Source organism: Phaenicophaeus curvirostris, chromosome 9 (genome assembly GCF_032191515.1).
Source record: "Phaenicophaeus curvirostris isolate KB17595 chromosome 9, BPBGC_Pcur_1.0, whole genome shotgun sequence".
Lineage (NCBI taxonomy): Eukaryota > Metazoa > Chordata > Aves > Cuculiformes > Cuculidae > Phaenicophaeus > Phaenicophaeus curvirostris.
Window position 1 is genome coordinate 35,404,671 of NC_091400.1, and position 2,091 is coordinate 35,406,761.

The 2,091-nt window shown below is 70.9% G+C and overlaps 1 protein-coding gene across 1 annotated transcript; it reads left to right on the forward strand.

The window, feature by feature from the left end:
* The first annotated feature begins 462 nt into the window (after nucleotides 1–462).
* DDIT4 (DNA damage inducible transcript 4) lies at nucleotides 463–1,629 on the forward strand. Its single transcript, XM_069863843.1, has 2 exons — nucleotides 463–548; nucleotides 670–1,629. Exons 1-2 carry the CDS (start codon nucleotides 476–478, stop codon nucleotides 1,143–1,145), a joined length of 549 nt encoding a protein of 182 aa, XP_069719944.1. The 5' UTR covers nucleotides 463–475; the 3' UTR covers nucleotides 1,146–1,629.
* Nucleotides 1,630–2,091: the final 462 nt, after the last annotated feature.

A 2,091-nucleotide genomic window follows, 5' to 3' on the forward strand; every position in this document is an offset into this window, starting at 1 on the left:
ACCCGTGTCCCTCAGCACCTCGTCCACCCGGCCCTCAAACCCCTCCAGGGAAGGGGACTCAACCCCCTCCAGCCTCGGACAGGGCCCAACGACCCTTTCTGTGAACTATGACGAGATCACTAAGCACAGAAACCGGCTGCAGCAAAACTTATCAATTAATTCACAGAATCACTAGCTTGGGAAAGGCCTCTTAGCTCGTCGGGGCCACCCGCCCCTCTCTGCCGCTGAACCGCGTCCCTCAGCGCCTCGTCCACCCGCGTTCTCAGCCCCTCCAGGGCCGGCGGCTGCACCCCCCGCCCCCCCCCCCCCCCCCGCGGACCCTCCTCCCCCCCGCGCGGCCCGGGGCGCGGGGCCGGCCGCTGTCTCCGGGCGGGGCGGACGCGGCGGACGTGCCTGGCGCCGCCATTGGCCGCGGCCGGGCCGGGCGGGGCCGCGCGCTCCTTAAGGCGGCGGCGGCGGCGGCGGCGGCAGAGCCATGGCCGGGCGCTGGGCGGGCGCCGAGAGCTCCGACTGCGAGTCCCTGGGCAGCGCCTCGGGCTCCGAGGGAGGTGAGTGACTGATCGAGTGAGTGAGTGAGTGAGTGCGGGCGGCCCGGACACCCCCCCCCCCCCCTCCTCCCACCCCGCTGTCCGCGGTGCCGGCGCTCACTCCGCTCCGCGCCCCCCGCAGATGCCGAGCTCGCCGAGGAGCGCTCCCTGCCGGACCTGGAGCTGCTGCAGGACCCCGAGGACGAGCCGCTGTGCGCGGGGCTGATGGAGCTGGTGCGGGCCACGCTGGGCCGGGCCCCGCTGGGCGCGCGGCGCGGGGCGCGGGTGGCGGTGCCCGCCGAGCTGCTGGCGCAGGTGCGGGCCGAGCTGCTGCGGCTGGCGTGGAGCGAGCCGTGCGGGCTGCGCGGGGCCCTGCTCGACCTGTGCGTGGAGCGCGGCAGGAGCTGCCTGGCCGTGGGGCACATCGCCGTGGACCCCGCCGTGGTGCCCACCTTCCAGCTCACCCTGGTGCTGCGCCTGGACTCGCGCCTCTGGCCCAAGATCCGGGGGCTCTTCACGTCGGGAGCGGCCTTCGCGCCGCTCAAGCTGAGCACGGGCTTCAGGGTCATCAAGAAGAAGCTGTACAGCTCGGAGCAGCTGCTGGTGGAGGAGTGCTGACGGGGGAGCCTCCTCGGCGAAGCCGGGCGGAGCGCGGCGGCCCCGCTGAGGCCGGAGCGGGGCTGCGGGCGGAGGGGTCCCTGCCCCCCGGGGTCGGAGGGGGGGGTCCCTGCCCCTCTGGGGGGGTCCCTGCCCCTCTGGGGGGGTCCCTGCCCCCCGGGGGCTGCCGGGCGGCCAGCGGGCTCCTCGGGGCCGGCTCACCGTGACTTTGTTCTGTACCGAGGATTGTAATCGATGGGGTTGCGGGGCCGTGGGTCGGGGCCGAGCACAAGCCCGGTTGGTGCGGCCGCCGGGGAGCGAGGAGGCGGCGCCCCGGGCCCCGCGGGGAGGGCGGGCGGCGGGCGGGACCCGGCCCCGCGCCGGGGGCCTCGTCGGTTACAGTTCGCACCCTACACTTGACGTTCAAGTGCCAGACTTACTATGCAATCGCGTTGGGTTTGGGTTTGTTTTTTTACTTTTCTAATAAAACCTGTATTGATTGAGATCCTGCCGTTTCCCTGCTGTCCCGCTCCTCCAGAGAGGGGGACGATGCGGCTGCTCCCCGAGATCCCCGGGGACCCCCCCCCCCCCCTTCCCGGCGGCCTCGGTGGGGGGAGCCGAGGGGTTTGGGGTGAGGAGGGGGATCCTGCTCCTCGCTGGGGGCCGCGGGTCAGGCCTGGGCCGCAGGAGGGGCTCCCGGGGTCCCCGGGGCGGCCTTCGAGCTGGAAAGAGGGGAGAACCGGCTAAAATCTTGAGGGGGGAGATGAGGAGGGTCTCACCTGCCAGAGGGAGCTCCGGGCTCCAAAGGCGCTCAACAAAAATGAGGCCAATTGCCCACGCCTGCAATTAGAGCCACTTAGAGAAAAGGCTTTCACTAAAGTGTAATTAAGCTGCTTGGCAAACAAAGAGCCTGGTGGAAGGAGGGGGGAACAAAAGCTGCCTAAAGCAAAAAAAAATTCCATTGAGA